General features: G+C 44.2%; 1 protein-coding gene across 6 annotated transcripts in view; it reads left to right on the forward strand.

Annotated features, from left to right (window-relative positions):
* The window catches only part of IMPG1 (interphotoreceptor matrix proteoglycan 1), a 151,897-nt gene that overhangs the window by 122,373 nt on the left and 10,106 nt on the right, over positions 1-19,418 (forward strand). For all 6 annotated transcript variants that reach the window (XM_021092283.2, XM_084964689.1, XM_084964695.1 and 3 more), the window contains one exon: positions 9,634-9,799. In XM_021092283.2, coding sequence (XP_020947942.1) covers positions 9,634-9,799 — 166 coding nt within the window. The remainder of the gene's footprint in view (positions 1-9,633; positions 9,800-19,418) is intronic.

Below are 19,418 nucleotides of genomic sequence, written 5' to 3' on the forward strand. Positions count from 1 at the left end.
CTGTGGTTGGAACTCAAAGGCAGTCTTGTGTGCTTCCTTCAACTCTACTGGCTGCCTCTTTAGAAAAAACAGTAAAACTACAACCCTCCTCTTGGCCATGCAGAAGCTGTCTAATCTACTTAGAAAACATGACGATGGGAGTTCCCTGGTGGCTCAACGGGTTAAGGATCTGGCATTTTCATTGCTGTGGCTTGGGTTTGATTCCTGGCCCCAGAACTTTTGCAAGCTACAGGCGTGGCCAAAAAAAAAGAAAGAAAATGTGACAACACACTTCAGTCTAACTCCTCTTAAATGAATTGTTAGGTTCTACATTTCACCAACTGAAATTTCCTACAATATTTTATCATATTCTAGAATGCAAAAAAAAAAGTTCATTCTCAGAAACAAAAGTCCTTAACTTCCATATGTCCCTTTTGTATGTACTATTGGCTCTGTTAGGAGTGTCCCTTCCCAGCTGGGGCAGGTTCAGGAATTCTCCATCCTGGAGACTCTCCCCAGTCTCCCCCAACCCATCTCCTCCACATCTCTGGCTGGTCCCCTAGGGTTCCACTGCTGCAGCCCTGTGCCTCCTGCTAACCCCTGCTTCCATTAGGGAGCCTGGTACAGCTGGACAACTGGATAATTTTCATTCCTTTCCAGAGGTTCAAACTTTGCCTCCTTCCACACCAGAACCACCCCATGGGGCTTCCCTCAGATGCTCCCAAAGCCCTTCAGCCCACCCCTTACTGCAAGTCCTGCAAACCCTCCACAGAAGCCTGGGCCTCAGCCCAGCTGCAGGGTCATCTCCCACAGCCCCTGCTCTTAGGGTTCCCCCTCCATATCCTGGGACACTCAGGCCCTAACATCAACATACCCAGAACACCTCCTTTTGGCAGATTCAAAATGACTGAGAGGGAAAATGATTCTTCAGCCTCCCTTCCTTAGTCATTTGAATAAATATGGTGCCCTTCTGGGAGGTTCATCTGAGACATAATGAAGGGACTTCATCTTCCACACAGCGCCAGATAAGTGTGTATGCCCTGGAATGTTACTGAGAGCTTGTTGTGCTTGTTCTTGAGAATGGTGGAGAATTGAAACAAACCCTAGGTTTCTCACACTGCCTGCCCCTTTAAGCCAGAAGAACCAATGAAGAACTTAATTCCATAGATGTGTATGATGCTCCAACCATGCACGGGGCCCTGAGTAATATATATCAATGAGTATCCCCATCCAACCCTACCCTTCAGCAATAATCCATAAGCAAAACAAATTTGGCCAATAATAAAATAACAAGAAAATGATAATCATGAACTTAAATGTAGGATTTTTTTAAGTTTTTTTAGTCACTGAATTGCACAACAGCTCTGGGGCCCCCAATTTAAAGCTCAGCTGCCTTTTTGCAGGAGGACATCTAGAATAAGAGATTTATATCTGAGCTACTTCAAATACTTCTTTTTATAGAAGTGGAAAGTGAGACCCAAAGATGGCTGTGAATCCACATTCTCAAGGTCACGAACTATTGCCAGAACCAGCTCTACTCGCCCAAGGTGCATTCGTGGAGGGTTCACTTCAGCAGCAAGTGCAGCTGAGCCCAGAATGCTCTCAGGATTGGGGGAAATAAGCTCCATGGGAAGCCCCTGTGTGGAAGATAAGGTCCCTTTGTTATGTCTCAGATGAACTTTCCAGAAGGACACCATATTTATTTAAATGACTAAGGACTTAGCAGCAAGTACTAAATTAAGTGACATGCATGTGTTGATGCCAGAAAGATGTTACCGGAATTCAGGTTCCTGTTCATACAGCCAAATAATGAACTTCACAGACACACAGGGAGCAAGCAAAAAAGTCTTTATTATAGGACTCCCAGGACTGCAAGGGGGGGAAAGAGCCCCCTTCTCTATTGTCTTATAGGAGTTTTTATCCCTTAAAGATGGAGGGGTACCAACATGGGGTTCAGAAAGATGTGGTTTTCTCCCATTGGCCTTGCCCACTTACCTATATCAGTCCTTAACCAATAGGGATCTTAGGGGTAGAAATGTCCCATAAGTCTCATAGTTTCTTTGCCCTTTTCTTCCCATAAATTGAGTCACAGGGATTAGGGATTAATGTCCATCTGGGTGTAGGTACACGCCCTATAGTAAATAAGGCCTGTGGGGATGTTACTCCCTGGAACCCTTAAGCCATAAATGTTAATCAATGGCCATATCAAAGAATGCATCGTAGTCCATGTTCCCACACTGATTCCCTGAGTTAGTATTGGGTCTCACCTTAAAGAAGGGAGCAGTCAGACATGGGGGCTACATTAGAGTCCCCTGGGCTCTAGACCCTTTGCTTTCATGAATATTAATTTTAAATATTAATATTACTTTGTAGAAATATTTTAAATTACATTTTGTGGTTGCAATAGTATAGAGACAAATATATCCGAGTGGGATATTATTCCCTTTTTTCTTCTGCTTTTAAAGACTTTAAAACATGTTCATGAGTCCCTAAAAGTATGATGGGCTAGGAAGTTCCCACTGTGGCTCAGCAGGGACCAACAGTGTCTCTGGGAAGATGTGGTTGGATACCTGGCCTCACTCAGTGGGTTAAGGATCTGGTGTTGCCCTGCCTGCTGCATAAGCAGCAGCTACATCTCCAATTGGACCCCTGGTGGGGGAACTTCCAAGTGCCATAGATGTTGGGGTAAAAAGAAAAAGTATGGGGGGCTAGGCTGTGTGCCCTGTGCCTTGTAAACTACCATTGATTGGGATGGGGTTTGTCACTCTCTGTTGCTCCAAGGACAGGAATGACAACCCCTCCTCCCCACTGTCTACTTAAAAAAATTACACAACCTGGAGTTCCCATCGTGGTGCAGTGGAAACAAATCCGACTAGGAACCATGGGTTCGATCTCTGGCCTTGCTCAATGGGTTAAGGATCTAGTGTTGCTGTGAGCTGTGGTGTAGGCCGGCAGCCGTGACTCCGATTGGACCCCTAGCCTGGGAACTTACCTGTGCTGAGGGCGTGGCCCTAAAAGGAAAGAAAAAAAGAAAAATTACACAACCTGAAAGTTGAGAGTTCAGTTTTATTTGGGTCGAAATTAGGACTTAAACCCGGAAGACAGCATCTAGGTAGCCCGGAGAAACCGATTAGAGGAGGCAAGGGGGGAAGCTAGGAGTTGTGAGTTTTTGCAACAAAGGGAAGGTAGCAGGCACCAAAGATTTACAGATAATCAGATTTAAAGATAAAGATTTACAGAAAACCAGTTTCTATGGGAAGTTGTAAAGGTCTGGGCTTACTGGAATCACTCCTTTGATATGCACTTCAGCTGAGGGCCAGACTTAGCTTCCTTCCTGAGTTCCCTCAGGGCTCATTGGCCCACCCTTGAGAGTGACTGTTCTCACAGCTGACCTTGACATCTTTTGCTTTGTCCACTAACTACAGCTCCGGAGGCAATATTTCAGATACCTCAAAGATGAAAGGGGGAAATATCAAGATACAAATGATAAAGCTGAAGGGGGAGGTGCATGCAGCCTTGCGCACATTTTATAGAATTTCGCTGCTGGTCTCGTGAAGTTTACTGCTTGTCACAGACATCAGTCATCACTGAAGGATTTTAGTGTTTTACTAGATATGAGAAGATGCAAGAATTTGGCTCATAAAAATCTTCTCCTAAAAATATCTACCTGGAGACCTGTTCTTCCAGTTTTCCCAAAACACAGAGTTGCTCCACTCCTGGTCTCCACCCTGAGCTCAGGTCAGGGAGTGCTGGGGGTTGGTAGCTGCCCTGGTTCATGTTTTATCCCATGTAGAGGTGGATGGCATGTGCCAAACTCCAGGTCACACCACCAACACAACCAGGACCGCAAAGCCTTGGTTGTTAGGAGGAAGGGCACCCAAGCGCCCCCTCTCCCCCGTGAGCCCTGAAGGCTGCAGCAAGTGCCGCTGGGTCCCCAGCGCCCACTAATGGAAAATGAGGTCACTCCGCAAGAACAGGCTTGGAGGCCCAGGGCCCTGGCTCTGCCTTTCCAAGGAGCAAAGATGATCCAGGAGTTTGCACCACATCCCCCCAGCAGGCCAGGCCGTATCTGCTGTGGTGATCACGGAGTCATAACGGCTCTATCAATGGTCCCTGGAGCTGCTGGTGCCCCTGACCACCACCAAATCCTTGGAGACGGTGCTTCCCTCCAGCGGTGCGCTGGGCACTGTGATCTTTAATTAGTTTGGGCTCTTCCAAGTTCATCCGAAGTGTCTTCTCGCTTCTTTTGCTATTGAGCGCCATCTAGCGGTTTCATTGCATTAATATTTTTTAAAAAAAAAAAAAATAGGTCCACAGAATAGATCTAACAAGCCATTAGTTCCGGTCAGCCCAAAGGATGCCCACGTTTCAGCCACCATGAGTTGAAACCGTGCCTTAGGAAACGGGGCCCTATCAAAGGAGCTGAAACGGTAAAGAATGATGAAGAACGGGGCACAAAGGCAATCAATGCACAGCCCCAAAGATGTAGGACAAGTGACAGGAGCGTCTGGGGGAGGGGTAGATGCATGCAGTAAACTGGAGCTGTGGACCCTCAGACGACTGGCGGGGTGGGAGAGACTGTTTTCAGACCTGAGCAGCATGAGTGTACCTGGACGCTTTGAAAAAGACAGGCTTAGACCACCCTGGACCTATGAGTTTATAAATTGCTTGCTATCCAGGACCATAACCTTTCAACCTGAACTACAAAACGCTTCCCAGTGTCCCCTGCCAACAGGGGACAGTCATCTAAGCACTTTTTGATCACATGATAGAGGGTTGAGAGACTTCCTTCTCAGCCAGGCAGTGTGCCAACCTTTTCAAGACCTTTGACATGCATAGCAAAGGTCTTAGGTAGGCAAATCCAGGGGAGAAACTGATACATAAAATGTGCTTGGAGTTTCCGTTGTGGCGCAGCAGAAACAAATCTGACCAGGAACCATGAGGTTTTGAGTTTGATCCCTGGCCTGGTTCATTGGTTGAGGATCCAGTGTTGCCGTGAGCTGTGGTGTAGGTCACAGATGCAGCTCAGATCCTACATTGCTGTGTCTGTGGTGCAGGTTGCAGACTCGGCTCGGATCCTGCGTTGCTGTGGCCATAGCTAAGGATCCAGAAAGAGGCAAAGAATTGTATGGTCCTTTCATGAATGAGTCCATCATTCTCAGGAGAAATGTCCTGGGGACACAACAAACAAAGAAAATAACAACATAGGGAAGTTTTGCTTAAGAAATTTCTACTAGTTAAACTTTCATTTGTCTTGAGCTGATCTCTTTTCTCCTACAGAGTCAGCCCACATTTGGTTCTCGGTCTTTGCCTAAAGCTCAGAGTTGTAGGCATCCCTCAAAGAGTGCTAAGTAGAGAGGGTCACCAAAATACCCAGGGGAAAATTTAAGATAATAAGAGTGGAAGCAAGTATGAGTTGCCTCACAAATTAATACAAATATGGCATCTTCTGTTGTGATTCTAATTAACTGCAAGTGTCCAACAGCCCCCCACCCCCACTGCCCGGTCTCTTTCCTTCCCTGGAGTCAAAAGGGGAAGGTGTGGGAGCTGAAGCACAAGGGGTGGGGGGTGCTTTTTTTTTAGGGCCTCAGCCGATGGAAATTACCAGGCTAAGGGTCAAATAGGAGCTACAGCTGCTGGCCTACACCCCAGCCACAGCAGCGACAGATCCGAGCCGTGTCTGTGACCTACACCACAGCTCACCACAATACCAGATCCTTAACCCACTGCACAAGTCAAACCTGCATCCTCATGGATACTAGTCAGCCTCACTACCACTGAGCTACAATGGGAACTCCCATTATTTTTATTTCCTTCCTAGCATTTTTAAAAAAAATTTATTTAGCCACCAAACTTCTTGTTAGGATAAAACATTAAATCCTGCTGAATTTGAGTTCTATAAATGTTCTCACTTGGTAAGTACTAGACCAGATGATCACTGAAGCAACCCTAATGCTGAAACCTCTAAAATCTACATATTTTCTAAGGCCGCAATCTGATCATGCCCCTCTCCTGCCCCCGAATCTTCCATGGCTCCTGCCTGCCTATAAAGTTCCTTAGCACAGAATTCAAGACCCACCGGAGTTTAGCCTGAACTTACCTCTCTGGTCTCATCTCCCTTCCTTCCCATCCACGAATCTCGTCTCCCCCTACCCTGAGCTTCCCTGCCTCCTTGTCACAAGGCTGTTGCTGTCCCACCTCTATGTCTCTGATGCTGGGTCCACTGGCAATGCCTTTCCCAGCCTTTGCAGGTCCAAATGCAACCCACTTTAAATATACACAGTTTGACAGTCCTCTCCTGGATACTCTTTCCTAACATATCTTCACTTTTTTTTGTCTTTTTTTTTTTTTTAGGGCTATACCCATGGCATATGGAACTTCCCAGCCACCACAGGAACTTCATATCTTCACATTTAGAATTCTTCTGGAGTTCCCATTGTGACTCAGTGGGTTAAGAACATGACATAGTTTCCATAAGGATGCTGGTTTAATTTCTAGACTCATTCAGTGGGATCTGGCTTTGCCTCAAGCTTCTGTGTAGGTTGTAGATGCAGCTCCTGGATGTGGTATTGCTGTGACTATGGTGTAGGCCTGCAGCTACAGCTCCAATTTGACCCCTGACCAGGAAGTTACAAATGCTGCAGGTGTGGCCATTTAAAAAAAAAAAAGAAGAAGAGGAATTCTTCTATTAGACAAGATACTGGGCTGCTCGTGTTGAAGAATCTGTGTATATGCCTTACTTTCCCCTAGGCTTCTTGGAAGAGTGGCTTCAGAGATGCTTATTGAAAAAATAATCTGAAGGGTAAATGGCTGATGAGATTCAGCAGGAAACCCTTCCGGGCAGAAAAAACAATTAGCTGGAGACCAGAGGCCTCTTTTGGGTCTGCCACCAGCACATGGGGTTGCGGACCATTTGCTTCTCCACCTGAGAGCCTCATTCTAAAGAGACCAAGAAGGGGTGGAAGGGGTCGCAGACTTTCCAGAGCTAAACAGTCTGAGGTTCTTTTTTTTTGCGGGGGGAGGCACACCCTGAAAAGAAAAACTATGGATGTTCCCAGCCTAAGCGTCAAATCAGAGCCATAGCTGCCAGCCTACACCACAGCCAGAGCAACGCTGGATCCAAGCCGAGTCTGTGATTTACACCACAGCTCATGGCAACGCCAGATTCTTAACCCACTGAGCAGGGCCAGGGATCGAACCTGCATCCTCATGTATATAGTCAGACTTGTTTCTGCTCAGCCACGAAGGGAACTCCAATCTGAGGTTCTCTTGATGTATAATGCACTTTACAAAAAATGTGAGACAATCCTACAGAATTAGGAAGAGAGAAAAAGAGAACAATTGATGACAAAAAAAAAAAAAAAAGAACAGAGATAAGAGGTCTATTTGAATTTTTCAAAGGAAAGAACTTTTAACATTAGGGACTTAGGGATCAGCAAGAGGCTGAGAGAAAAGAGATTTTTTTTTAATTGAAGTATAGTTGATTTACAATGTTGTGTTAATGTCTACTGGACAATGAATTGATTCAGTTATACATTATATATACAAACACAGTGTTTTTTCCCATTATGGTTTATCATAGGACATTGAATATATTTATCTGTGCTATACAGTAGGACCTTGTTGTTTGTCCCTTCTGTGTGTAGCTTATATCTTCTAATGCCAACCTCCCACTCCACCCCGCTCCCAACCTCCTAACTCTTGGCAACACAAGTCTGTTCTCTATGTCTCTGAGTCTGTTTCTGTTTTGTAGATAGGTTCCTTTGTGCCATAGTTTAGATTCCATATATAAGTGATGTCATATGGTACTTATCTTTCTCTTTGTGACTGACTTCACTTAGTATGATAATCTCTAGATCATCCATGTTGCTGCAAATGGCATTATTTCATTCTTTTTATATCTGAGTGGTAGTCCATTGTGTATATGTACCACATCTTCTTTATCTATTCATCTGTTGATGGCCATCTAAGTTGTTTCCATGTCTTGGCTATTGTGAGCTGTGCTGCTATGAACATAGGGGTATACTATGAACATATATCTTTTTGAATTATTGTTTTGGCTGGCTTTATCACCAGGAATTGGTCAATCATAGACTAATTCTTTTTTTTTTTTTTTTTTTTTTTTTGTCTTTTTACCATTTCTTGGGCTGCTCCCACAGCATATGGAGGTTCCCAGGCTAGGGGTCGAATCAGAGCTGTAGCCGCCAGCCTACACCACAGCCACAGCAATGCAGGATCCAAGCTGCGTCTGCAACCTACACCACAGCTCATGGCAATGCCGGATCCTCAACCCACTGAGTAAGCCCAGGGATCGAACCTGCAACCTCATGGTTCGTAGTCAGATTCGTTAACCCCTGAGCCACGACAGGAACTCCAATCATAGACTAATTCTATCCTTAGTTTTCTGAAGAACATGCATACTGTTTTCCACAGTGGTTACACCAATTTACATTCCCACCAATAGTGTAGGAGGATTCCTTTTTGAGAAAAAGAGATTTTTAAAATCAGGAAATCATTCTGAGTTCTCAAAATTGTCCATAAAAAGGACTACTTTACTACTTTATAAGATATCCTTGACCTTAAATATATAAATTTACCAATTCATTGCTGCCGAAAAATGCTTCAAAAAAAACCTAATAAAAAACTTACATTTAAGTACAGTTGATTTACAATGTTCCAGGTGTACAGCAAAGTGATTGTTTTATACATTCTTTTCCATTATATATTATGACATATTGAATATAATTCCCTGTGCTATATAGTAAGACCTTGTTATTTTATATATAGGCTTGGATATCTGTTAATCCCAAATTCCCAATTCATCCTTCCCCATCTTTGCCCTTTTGGTAACCATAGTTTGTTTTCTATGTCTCTGAGTCTATTTCTGTTTGTAAATAAGTTCATTTGTATCATTTTTTTAGATTCCACATATAAGTAATATCATGTGATATTTGCCTTTCTCTGTCTGACTTACTTCACTTAGTATGATAATCAATTAGTATGATAATTGCTAGTCCATCCATGTTGCTGCAAATAGCATTATTTCATCTTTTTTATGGCTGAGTAGTATTCCACTGTATATATGTACCATGTCTTCTTTATCTTCTCTTGATGCACACTTGGGATGCTTCCATGCTTCGGCTGTTGTGCTTAGTGCTGCAGTGAACATTTGGGTGAATGGATCTTTTCAAATTAGAGTTTTCATCGCTTCCAGATATACACCCAGGAAAAAATTTTAATTCTCTTATGAAGTGGTTATTAAACTGTGTTCTCCAGGTCAGATACCTCAACGCAACCTGCATTAGAGAATTTTTTAAGTGTTAGCTTGTTAGTGCCTTAGAAATACAAATTCTCACCTCCAGACCTCCTGCATCAGAAACTCAGGGTGCAGCCCAGGATTCCATGTTTTATAAAACCTCTAGATGATTCTGATGCACACCAGCTCGTACATAATTCTGTTTGGAGCTAAACATCTTATCTGTATCTATAAACTCATTTATTAAAGACACAAATGCGTGGTTCTCTTTTCACGCCACTCTCTCCCACAGTTTAATAACCTCCTCACACCAAAGTCAGGTGATGGAAAATCTATTTGGTCTCTGGTCTTTGACTCCTGCTTCCATGCACCAATAAAATTTGCTCTGTTTCTTACAGCTGATGGAGCAGATCCCTGCAAATTCCTGGCCTGTGGCGAGTTTGCCCAGTGTGTGAGGAATGAGTGGACCCAGGAAGCAGAGTGTCGCTGCCAAGCAGGGTATCCAGGACCCTGTGCCCCAGGAGAGCACTGTGAGGACATCCCAGGACAGGGAGCACCATGCAGGTGGGTTCAGCACCCTGACAGACAGACCCAAGAATTCATTACTCATGCTTCTGCAATATCAGCCAGATGAATCCATACAGTCCTCTAAACCCTTGGTGCTCAAACTTCAGTGAGCACCAAAATCTCCCAAATAAGAGTTTCTGAAGGATTTCCCAGTGTGGCTGAGCAGAAACGAGTCTGACTAGTATCCATGAGGATGCAGGTTCGATCCTTGGCCTTGCTCAGTGGGTTAAGGATCTGGTGTTGCCATGAGCTTTGGTGTAGGTCACAGACACGGTTCGGATCTGGCATTGCTGTGGCTGTGGTGTAGGCTGGCAGCTGCAGCTCCGATTCAACATCTAGACTGGGAACCTTCATATGCCATTGGTGCCTTGCTAAAAAGACAAAAAAATAAAATGAAGTAGGAGGAAAAGGATCTGAGATATATTTGGCCTTCTCTTCAGGAACCAGACTTTCAGGCCTAGGTGGCCTCACGAACAATCAGGGATGCTAGAGGGTTCTAATTCTTCTCCAGGTTCTGTGACACCCAGACGAGGTCTGCCTGCGGCCTCTGCCCTCAGAAGGCTTCTCTCCAGCCTGTCCTGCCCGCTCCAGTCCTAGGCCTCCAGTTGCACACACCCTCGTGTTTCCTCAGCACACCCAGTCTTTATTAGATCACCCTGGTTTTTCACTGCCTCATTACTCATGAGTGCCACGGCCCCTAATTTCCCACCAGGAGGACTCATGGCCATCTGCTTCCACGGTTAAAATGAAACCAGAGAGACTTAGCCCTTTTCTTAATGAAATATACCCTCTTCCTTTAAGGCATTAACATTTTAAAGACCATGATCCAAGAGTGCTTAAGAAGCAATATTCTGGAGTCAAATTGTGATTAAAATGTTGGTTTAGGGAGTTCCATCGTGGCACAGCAGAAACAAATCCAACTAGGAACCATGAGGTTGCGGGTTCAATCCCTGGCCTCACTCAGTGGGTTAAGGATCCAGCGTTGCCATGAGCTGTGGTGTAGGTTGCAAATGGAGCTTGGATCTGGCATTGCTGTGGCTGTGGTGTAGGCCGGAAGCTGTAGCTCCAATTAGTTTTCTAACCTGGGAACTTCCATATGCCTTGGGTGCAGCCCTAAAAAGCAAAAAAAAAAAAAAAAAAAAAAAGTTGGCTTAGCTGTTTACTGATCAAGTGACTTTAGAACAATTTCCTAACTTCTCTGAACTTGCAGTTTTTCATTGAATAATGAGACTAATCAAGCCCCCTGTTGAGTGACTGCAAGGGGGATAGGAATTGCATTTATAAAGCATCTCTACAAAGAACACAGAACACAGAATATCTATTCAGGTCATGGAGGATTGTGCTGATGCTGTCCATTTTCCTCCAACTTAAAATCCTGACTGGATTCTTTATGGATTTTGACATTCCATAAAGTTCCCCTGGAGATAAAAATGGACAAGAGAAAGTCTTGAAGTGCATTGATGGGGAGATTTCTCTATAAGGTAGAAATACACAAAATAATAATACTTAAAGCACTAAGATAGATACAGACCTAGACAATAGATCAGTAGAACATATATAGGCCCCAGCAATGCCTTATATGTCAGGGAATGTATTTTAACAAACATTTATATATTTTTTTAGGGGAGCCCCTGTTGCATATGGAAGTTCCCAGGCTACGGGTCAAACTGGAGCTGTAGTTGCAGGCCTACACCACCGCCATAGCAACGTCAGATGAGAGCCGTGTCTAGGACATACACCACAGCTCTTGGCAATTCTGGATTTGATCCCTTGCCTGGGAACTTCCATATACTGCAAGAAAAGAAAAAAAAAGAGCAAATAATACAAAGATACAAATCATAGAAGAAATCCAAATGACCCATGGGAAACAGAAGATGGTCAATTTCACTGTAATTAGGGAAACCTAAGAACAATAACAACATGTCATTTGTTACTCATGAGTTTGGCAAAAGAAGATTGATAACATCCACTGTGGGTAATATCAGGGAAAACTAGTTCTACCAAGCATTGCTTGTGACTGTGAATGTATAAACTGGAAAACTTTTTTTTTTTTTTTTTTTTTTTTTTAGGGCCGCACCCATAGCACATGGAGGTTCCTAGGCCAGGGATCAAATCAGGACCTATTGCTGCCAGCCTAAGCCACATCCACAGCAACATGAGATCTGAGCCACATCTGCAACCTACACCACAACTTACGGCAAAAATGGATCCTTAACCCACTGAGTGAGGCCAGGGATCAAACCTGTGTCCTCGCAGATGCTAGTCCGATTCGTTTCCGCTGAGCCACAACAGGAATTCCAAAAAACATTTTTTTCAAGAGAAATTTGTCAATAGCTATAAAATTTTAAATTTGAATCAGATACTCTACTTTTAGACAAATATCCCTACAAAAATTATTGCACTTTGCCACATTCATAGCATCATTGCTTTGAACCATGAAATAATTGCACAGCCCAACTTTAGAGGAAAAGAGAAATCCATAGTGTGCCGTATTATTCACTGTGGAACACAGCGGTTAAAAACAGTAATATAGTCTACCAGAGATGCTATGGGAGGGGGCGTGTGGTGGAGGACAGAATATTTCATTAAATAAGAAAAGGAAATTCCATGGGAGATTCCATTGTTGATCAGGAGTAACAAAACCGACTAGTATCCATGAGGATGCAGGTTCAATCCCTGGCCTTGCTCAGTGGGTTAGGGATCCGGGGTTGCTGTGAGCTGTGGTATAGATCATAGACATGGCTCAGATCCCACATTGCTATGTCTGTGGTGGAGGCCGGTGCCTGCAGCTCCAATTCGACCCCTGGCCTAGGAACTTCCATATGCTGCTAGTGCAGCACCACCCATCACAACCCCCAAAAAAAGGCTTAAGAATCCAACTGCAGTGGCTCAGGTCACTGCAGAGGTGCAGGTTCAATCCCCAGCCCCGCACAGTGAGTTAAAGGATCTGGCATTGCCAGAGCTGCAGTGTGGGTCTCACCTGAAGCTCAGATTCAGTCCCTGGCCCAGGAACTTCCATATGCCATGGGTGCAGCCATAAAATATTTTCTTAAAATAAAAATTAAAAAAAATAAATTTTAGGATAATAGATCTAGTTCATGTTATATCAGTAACAAAAATATGTACTTACATTAGGTTCAACCATATGGAATTGTCATTTTGTCAGTTAGAAATCACCAAATATTGGCAATTTGGTGTGGTTCAATCTAATATGTAAGTAAAACCATGGAAAATATGTGGAATAATGGGTACATTTAATGATGATACCAGTTAACAGTGGAAAGGAGTGGATTTGGGGTCCAAATTTTTTAATAATGATAATATGTTCATGTCTCTCTTATGTAATTTAAAAGAAAGGGGGGGAGGAGAGGAAGAAAGATCAATGAAAAAGGAGAAGGGGGTTGCATGTGGCTTTTATGAATAATGAATTGTTTTTATTTTAACCCTATTTCCTGTTTCAGATGGCTAGGCAATTTGTAATTTTAATCATCCTCTTTCTTGAGTAAGAAAGACCACTTTGACACCAGGTTTTCATAAGTGAGATCAGCAGAGCCAAGCATAAGGTGGTCTGGAAGTGAACAGCTCTAGGAAGGTTTGCTGTATCTACTCTCTTGACCTGGCCTGCCTGGGGGACAATACTGACACACAGGCATGAGGTCCCCTGTGCACCCTTTCAAACTCACCAGACATGTTTGAGCATCCGAGTGCTAGTTACCAGCAGATCCTGGGTGATAGGAAGGGAGGGAGAGAGAAAGGAGGGGGAAGAAGGAACACAGGAAGAAAGGAGAGAAGGAAGGATAGAAATTCAATTTCTTTGTGGGGAGAAGAGAGGAATCCCCCACATCTCCCCAATGCTGCTCTTTCCAACTTCTTGATTAAAGTCCCTTTTATTTTTATTTTGTCTGCACTCACAGCATGTGGAAGTACTCGGGTCAGGGAGCAACAGCAGTGACCCAAGCCATGGCAGAGACAACACAGGCTCCTGAACCATTAACGTCACTTTGGGCTTTGCTCTCTTGACCTCTCTTATGACAACCCAGAATTAACGTGGTCTTTCTGACTCAAGAAGGAGGATGATTAAGATTACCAACAACCACTAGGCCACCAGGGAACTCCAAAGATTCCCCTTTAAATGTGACATATTAAGCCCTGATGTCCTCCTGTGAGGAGGAACCCCACTGGTACCACAAGCTGCTTCAGACAGACTCTCACTGGAGAGAAACCTGCACCCAGTGGCACCCTGCACATCTCTCCTGGACCCCACATCACCTGCTCCCACTCCTGACAGTCACTGCTCATCACAGGATACCAGTATTTATGTCTCTGCTCATCACAGGACGACAGCATTTATGTGACTCTGACACCTGCTCCCACTCCTGACAGTCACTGCTCATCACAGGATGCCAGAATTTATGTGACTCTGACAATGTACTGGTATTAGGATCAGATGGCAAACTAAAAAAGACTTAACCACAGATTTAAATATTTATTAAGATGATTGCTTGGCTTTGGAGGGTCAAAATGGCCAAATAGGAAGACCCCGAGCTCACCTGCTGTTACAGGCATCAAAATTACAAGTATTTACAGAGCAATTGTTGATTAGAAAGAATGGAACCTAGTGAAAAAGATCTCATACTACTGAAGATATAAAGAAGGAACCACAATGAGACATGTAGGAGGGGCAGAGACACAGTACAGTCAAGACCCAGACCTTATGTTGGATGATCTCCCAATTGCAGAGATTCTCCACAAGGGGCAAGGGGTCTGAGCCCCATATGGAGCTTCCTGGTATTGGGGGGGTGGGGTCCTCTACTGAGAAGATGAGCCCTCGGAACATTTGGACTTGAAGTCCCAGGAGATCTTACTTTCAGTCCAGCCAGAGGGCTGTGGGATATGGAGACTCCACACTTAAAGGGTGCACAGAAAATCTCACATGCTCTGGAACCCAGAGAAGAGGAGGCAGTTTGGAAGGAGCCTCAGTCGGACCTACTTGCCAATGTTGGAGACCCTCCTGGAGAGGCCTGAGGAAACTGGAGCTCACTCTGGGGACACAGTCATCAGCGGTGGCCACTTTGAGAAACTCGTATTACAAGGACATGGGTGCTGCCAAGTGCCATTTTTGAGTCTTCTTTCTAGACTATTAGTGCTGGGACCTGACCCCATCTACCAGTCTGTCAGCATTAGCGCTGGGACACCTGAGCCCAAGCCAAACAACCAGTCAGGTGGGTACACAGACACACCTACCACCTGGCTGGCTGCCTTAAGACCCCTGAGTCCACAACCACCCTGAGACCCCAAGACACACCTCTACCTACCCGTGGGCTAACACCAACTCCAAGCACCACCCCCTGCCCCAGAGCCCAGCAGTTGGAGACCTGGGACCTGAATCCACCCACCAGTGGGCAGGCACCAGTCCCAAGACCTCTCTGGGCCATAGGCCCACCCACACCAGCAAGCTGACACCAGCCCCAAGAACCTTGGAACCTTTAGTCAGCTCATTCACCTTGGAGACCCAGGATCCAGCCCCATTCAAGAATGGGCCAACACCAGCTTTGGAACACCCCAGACCTCCAGGCCAACCTTGTTAGGAACTGGCCTTGCTACCAGCAGGCCAACACTAGATCCTGGACCCCTGGCTCTATAATGACCCACCCTAGTACCAGGCTTCACTCACCAGTGAGCCAGCATTAGTCTTGGAACCCACCAGAGCCCTGCAGCCAGCCACCTAGTGACCTGCTCCCATCCACTGGTGGATGGCAGCCTCTACACAAGGCAGAGCATGGAAACCAAATGGATTGGGGCCCAGGCACAACTACCAAACTATCCATAGTAGTCATCCCACCATAACAGAAGGACCCATGTAGCCCACACAGGGGATACCTCCAGAGCATTCAGCTCTGGTGACGAGAAGGGCGTGTGCTGCTTGAATGCATGGATGTCTCCTACAAAAGCTACTTCCCTAAGATTAAGAAATTTAACCAATCTATCAGATACCTAGAAATAAAAATAGCAATTATGCAAAATGAGTCAAAATGAATGTGTTCCAAATGAAGGAACGAGATAAAATCCCAAAGAATTAAGTGAAGTGGAGATAAGCAATTTACCCATTAAAGACAAAGATATTCAAAGAATTGGGAGAAGATTGGATAAACAAAGCGAGAAGTTAGAAGTTTTTTTAACAGAGTTAGAAAATATAAAGAGGAAAAAAACAGAGATGAAAGATACAATAACTGAAATTAAAACTCCTCTAGAAAGAATCAATAGTAGATTAGATGATAAAGAGGAACAGATCAGTGAGCTGGAAGACAGAGTAGTGGAAATCATTGTAGCTGAAGAGAAAAAAGATTAGAAAGAAATGAGAACAAGTTAAGAGACCTATGAGACAACATCAAGCATATTAACATTCACTTTATAGTGGATCCAGAAGGAGAAGAGAGATAAAGGGACAGAGGACATATTTGAAAACATAATAACTGAAAACTTCCCTAATCTGAGAGAGAAAACAGACACCCAGGTCTAGGAAGCATAGATTCGCAAACAGGATCAATCCCCAATGAACCACAAGACAAATTGTAGTTAAAATGGTAAAAATAAAAGAGAAAATGAGAGAATATTAAAAGTAACAAGAGAAAAGCAACAAGTTCTGTACAAGGGAGCTCCCATTAAGCTATCAGCTGACTTTTCAACAGAAACTCTACAGGCCAGATGGGAGTGTCATGATATATTTAAAGTGATGAAAAGGAGAAAACCTACAACCAAGAGTACCCAGCAAAGTTTTCATTCATATTTCATTTCATTCAGATGGAAAGATCAAAAGCATCACAGACAAGTAAAAGCTAAGAGTTTATAACCACCAAACCAGCTTTACAAGAAATGTTAAAAGGAGTTCTCCAAGCAGAAAAGAAAAGGCTACAACTAGAAATATAAAAATTATGAAAACGATCTCATTATAAAGGCAAATATACAGTAAAAGAAGCAAATTGACCACATATAAAGCTAATAGGAAGGTTAAAAGACGAAAGTATTAAAATCACATCCATAGTAAGTGGTTTAGGAATACATGAAACAAAAACATGTAAAATATGACGTCAAAAACAGTAAACATGAAGTAGGGGAATGAAAATGCTGGGTTGTTAAAACGTGTATGAATTTAAGAAGTGAGGAACTTAAAATAATGATATGTATAGTTATTTTATATATGATTTTGTATAAATAATATTTACTTGCGTATTTTATACATACATGATGTTTCATGGTAACGATAAACCAAAAATCTATAATAAATACATGTAAAAGAGAAAAAAATCCAAATGTAACACTAAAGATAATCATCAAATCACAAGGGATGAGAGCAAAAGAAGAAAAAAACAAGAACTACCAAAAAACAAAAAAATAGTGGACAAAATGGCAGTATGTACATACCTACCAATAATTACTTTACGTCAGAGTTCCCGTTATGGCATAGTGGTTAACGAGTCTGCCTAGGAACCATGAGGTTGCAGGTTTGATCCCTGGCCTTGCTCAGTGGGTTGAGGACCCAGCGTTGCCATGAGCTATGGTGAAGTTTGCAGACGTGGCTCGGATCCTCCATTGCTGTGGCTCTGGCGTGGGCCAGTGGCTATAGCTCCTATTGGACCCCTAGCCTGGGAACCTCCATATGCTGTGGGAGCAGCCCTAGAAAAGGCAAAAAGACACAAAAAATAATAATAATAATAATAAATACTTTACAAGATCAATCAGGGTGGTGGAGTAGGAGGGACCACAAACACATCAAAGATGCATGCACATGTGGAGCAATTCTCACTGAAAACTAAGTGGAAACTGGCAGGAAGATGCCTATACCACCAAAGCTGTAAGGAAGAAAGATCTACACATAATCAAGTAGGAAGGGAAGAAAGGTGATCAGATTGTGACCTGTGCCCCTGGAAGGGTACTGGGAGAAAAAGTAAAGCTACCCAAAGTGAGCAGTGAGAGCCACAGGTTGACTGTCCCAGTCCTAGGGTCCTATGCAGGGGAGATGAGTGTCCTTGTCTGGTTGGAGGACAGCTGGAACTAACGGGAGGGTGGTAGGAAGCCTGGACTCCACTATGAAGATAACACGAGCTCTGGCTTGGCCCCAAACAGGACTGAGAGAGTGGAGCAAGTTCTGCTTTAGAAGCTGCTGGGGTTCCTGCAACTGCTTCAGTTTGCATCCCAGCCCAAGCTGAGCCAATGCTCCAGCCCCACTGACTCCATAGCACAGCACATCACTAGGTCTGGGGCAGCCACATCCAGGGAGAAGATTCAGTCATGGGAGGCTGAGGAGACCCAGACCTGGGGCAGGGCCTTGTTGGGGTGGGGTGGCAGTAGCCCTTGTTAGCACGCACTCAAGCAGTGCATCAGAAGAACCTAGAACTCTGATGTTGGCCAGGCCGTGACAGCACAAACCTCAGTACATACTGAGAGTCCATGTAGGCCCTGCCTACCATACTGTGTGGTTCCACAACAGGACAGGGAGGCAGGGGCTGGGGGCAGTGATCAGCTGTAAGGGACAAGGGGGATTTGGACCACAGGCTGCATCCAAGCAGAGTGAGAGAAACAACAATAGGCCGCTGCACAGGCAGCACATCAGAAATAGTCCAGACCTCTGTCTGCAGCTAACATGAACCAAGAGCACCCCCCGAGGCCACCCTGGCTTTAGCACACACCCTTCTAGGGCAAGGGCCAGAGTGTGGGGCAAGGGGAAATACACTGAACAGGACCAGAGCCAGCTCAGGCAAGCCCTAAGTGCTTCTGCTCCAGCAGCTTGGGATTCGATCCCATCTCCATAGGGCAGTGAAGGCCACTGAGCAAAGCAGAGGTCACCTCACACGTGGCTCCAGCTCTAGCAGCTCTATCTGTGGCCACATACCCCAGCCTCCCCCAAGGTGATAGTTGCCAGCACACCCCTAGGAAGGATGTGACTTGTATCCACATCAAATCCAGCTCTCCCACCAAAGGCATTGGGCATAGACAGACTGCTTAGGGATGTCCCCACATAAGAACACCCCTTCCAGACTCCAATAGGTTCCACCTAAATTCATAGAGGTATAGAAATCTAAGTAAAATGAAAAGGCAAAGGAACTGTTTTTAAGTGAAAGAGCAAGAGGAAAACCCTGAAAAAAATAAATAATGAAACAGAAACAAACAAGGTACCAGATAAAGAATTTAAAAGTTTGGTAATAAAAATGTTCAGTTAATTAGAGAAAGCATAGATGAACACAGTGAGAATTTTAACAAGGAACTGGAAAATATTTTAAAGACTCCAGCAAAAATGAAGATTTCAGAGTTCCAGTTGTGGCTCAGAGGTTAAGAACCCAAATAATATCTATGAGGATGTGGGTTCAATCCCTGGCCTTACTTAGTGGGTTAAAGAATTGGTCTTGCTGTGAGCTATGGTGTAGGTCACAGACATGGCTTGGATCCCACATTGCTATGGCTGTGGCATAGGTCAGCAGCTGCAGCTCACATACAACCCCTAGGTTAGGAACTTCCATATGCTGCAGCTTCAATCCTTAAAAAAGAAGAAAAGAAAAATAAATGAAGAATGCAATAACTAAAATAAAAAAACATTCTAGAAGGAATGACTAAGAGATAC

The sequence above is a fragment of the Sus scrofa genome, chromosome 1, assembly GCF_054392235.1.
Source record: "Sus scrofa isolate SSC_HxYL_T2T_F1_AM1 chromosome 1, Sscrofa_HxYL_maternal_Yorkshire_Landrace_v2.0, whole genome shotgun sequence".
Classification (NCBI taxonomy): Eukaryota; Metazoa; Chordata; class Mammalia; order Artiodactyla; family Suidae; genus Sus; species Sus scrofa.